The sequence below is a fragment of the Monopterus albus genome, unplaced genomic scaffold (genome assembly GCF_001952655.1).
Source record: "Monopterus albus unplaced genomic scaffold, M_albus_1.0 scaffold51.1, whole genome shotgun sequence".
Taxonomy (NCBI): domain Eukaryota; kingdom Metazoa; phylum Chordata; class Actinopteri; order Synbranchiformes; family Synbranchidae; genus Monopterus; species Monopterus albus.
Window position 1 is genome coordinate 3,909,470 of NW_018127931.1, and position 2,830 is coordinate 3,912,299.

General features: G+C 44.0%; 1 protein-coding gene across 1 annotated transcript in view; it reads right to left on the reverse strand.

The window, feature by feature from the left end:
- The window catches only part of pik3cg (phosphatidylinositol-4,5-bisphosphate 3-kinase, catalytic subunit gamma), a 26,718-nt gene that overhangs the window by 12,717 nt on the left and 11,171 nt on the right, over positions 1 to 2,830 (reverse strand). Inside the window, exons 19-20 of the mRNA XM_020601529.1 lie at positions 2,459 to 2,613; positions 2,178 to 2,259 (exon numbers count right to left, since the gene is read on the reverse strand). Coding sequence (XP_020457185.1) covers positions 2,178 to 2,259; positions 2,459 to 2,613 — 237 coding nt within the window. The remainder of the gene's footprint in view (positions 1 to 2,177; positions 2,260 to 2,458; positions 2,614 to 2,830) is intronic.

The following is a 2,830-nucleotide window of genomic DNA, read 5'->3' on the forward strand; positions in this document are numbered from 1 at the left end:
GCCTGTGCCCAAGAAATCAGCTGTCACCTGCCTCAATGATTGTTGCTCTGACACCAGTAATCATGAAGTGCTTTGAGAGGATCAGTCTAAAGCACAGAGGACACCATCCCTGTTGGTCTGGACAGCCATCAGTTTGCCTACAGAGAGAACTGATCAACAGAGGATGCTGTCTCAATAGCACTACACACAGTCCTGTCCCCACCTGGAGCATCCTAACACTTATGTCAGGATGCTATTTGTTGACTTCAGTTCGACATTTAACACTGTAATACCTAATACTGTAATCCCAGACAAACTGGCACTGAAACTGCACAATCTGGGAATGAATGTAGTGCTGTCTCATTGGATTAAGGACTTTCTCACTAACAGGCCTCAAGTGGTGAAAAGCGGAAGCTGCACATCATCCACACTGGTCCTGAACACAGGCACACCCCAGGGCTGTGTGCTCAGCCCAGTTCTCTTCACTCTGTTTACCCATGACTGTGATGCCATTCACCCCACAAACACAGTAGTGACGTTCGCGGACGACACCACTGTAGTGGGTCTCATCTCAGACAGTGATGAGACTCACTACAGAGAGGAGATCCAGCACCTGACAAGGTGGGGTTCAGATAACAATCTCGTCCTGAACACCAACAAGACTGAGGAAGTCATTGTGGATTATAGGAGGTCCAGGAAGACAAAATACGCTCCTCTTCTCATACATGGGGAGGTGGTGGAGCAAGTGGATAACATCAAGTTCCTGGGCATCCACATCACATCTGACCTGACCTGGTCTCTGAACACATCCCACCTGGTGAAGAAAGCCCAGCAAAGGCTTTTCTTCCTCAGGAAGCTAAAACGTGCTGGTCTCTCCTCTCAGCTGCTCGCAAACTTCTACAGAGCGACAGTAGAGAGCATCCTCTCTCTCAGTGCAACAGTGTGGTATGGGAGCTGCTGTCATGATGACCACTGAGCACTACCTAACCCCTCTGATTCTGATCGTGTTTCTCTGTGTATCAACTATTGGACTCCCCTCTCTGACCTCTCGTTTGTGGATCCCTCGGCTGTGTAAGTTTGCTGGCGCTGACCCTGGACTGTATTATCAACCTGAGAGTGTTACTTGCTGAATCAGACTCCAGCCTCGTGTATCGATTGTGTCTGACCAGTGCGCTTATTAAAAAGACAGTGTTTTACTTATCCTCGTCTGGCTATATAATTGAGTTCACCCTCAACTTTGTCGGAAGGCTTTACATGCTGTTCCTGACAGCTGCACTGCACAGGACAGAAAGGACTTGACCTGGGTGGTGAGAACAGCTCAGGGCATTGTAGGGAGTCCTCTTCTAGATCTGGACTCACTATACACTGACCGGATCTAGAGGAAGGCCGGACGTATTGCTGCAGACCCCACCCGCCCAGGCAACAGTCTGCTTGTGCCTCTTTCCTCCAGGAAAAGGTACAGATACATAAAGGCTAAAACAAACAGACTGAGACAGAGCTTCTTCCCCAGAGCTGTGAAATCAATCACCCCCCCAACCCCTCTAACCCCTAGTCACACATACACACACAACCTCCCCCCAATGGCCAGACACAGGTAGAACACTGGGCCTCTGCAGACACACACGGACTAAAATTAATACATCAGGCAGATAATTATTAGACATTAATGTGTTAGATTTTAATGTGTTAGTAATGTAGTTTAGTAAGATTCAAAGTCTGCTCTAGTCTGCTCTGTTTCAAGGTTAGCAGTAAGCCATGACACCAATTGTTTTCTTGTATTAATCTTGTGTTAGATTTATGTCTGAACGATTGTTTTAGTTACACACCATGTAACATCACCACACACACATATTTGACTTGACTATTTGGAGTTAAGATGGGTGTAAAGGTAATCTAGAGGTACCCAAAATTAAACATTAAATGGCTGTAAATGAGCATGCAATGGGCACTTTAAAATCAAAAATCAAACATGAAATTTGAAAGTAAAGGCACAAAGTTAATAATCACATACAATTTTAAGTCACTGCTTTAGAGGTTGTCCCACAGAAAAACTCAAATATATTGCACTTATTTTAAAAAAAAGTTCTTATAGAACATAAAATGCAGTTTTACCAGGAGTAGTCAATGATGCAGCCTAGTGTCAGTGCTTTAGTCAGTTCACACAGCTACAGGATTATCTGATAGTTACTCCTCCTCACCTTGTGCAGTGACATCATATTTGTCAGCGGACATGGCCTTGATTTCACGGGTGACTTGCTGCAGCGCCTCAGTCACATCCACCTGCGGAGCACCAGTTCTAATTTATCATTATAAACAGTTGCCATTCAATCATTTGATTACGAATGTACTGGGATCAGAAGAGCCAATGAACATCATTTATATCAGCTGTTTTGATCTGGTTACCTATGGTTATCATTTGTTTTAGTTTACATACTGTTTTGTGTAAGGAGCTGTATGTAAGGCATGAGTTGTTACTGACCTGTTTCCTATAGTCCTGCAGCATGGCTTCACCACAGCCTCTCAGGTAGGCCTCCAGAAGCACAGCATACCTCTGCTGGTAATGCATTGACTGGGCAATCTCACTGCGCAGGAACCAGAAGAGGAAATGACCTATGCGCTTACTCTGTAAAGACAAAACAAAACAAATGAAAGAAAACAGAAGGATTGGTTTTAATTAATTCAAAGCACTCTGGTATCTTGTTAAAGATAAGAGCAAGATTATTTTCTCAGTTCATTTAAGTGCTAAAATTCTGTTGCTATGGAAACTGTTTTATGTTTGAGAGGAAAACAGACAAAATAAATGAATGGGAAGGAATAACAAACACACTCACACCACAAACAGTGTGAGACT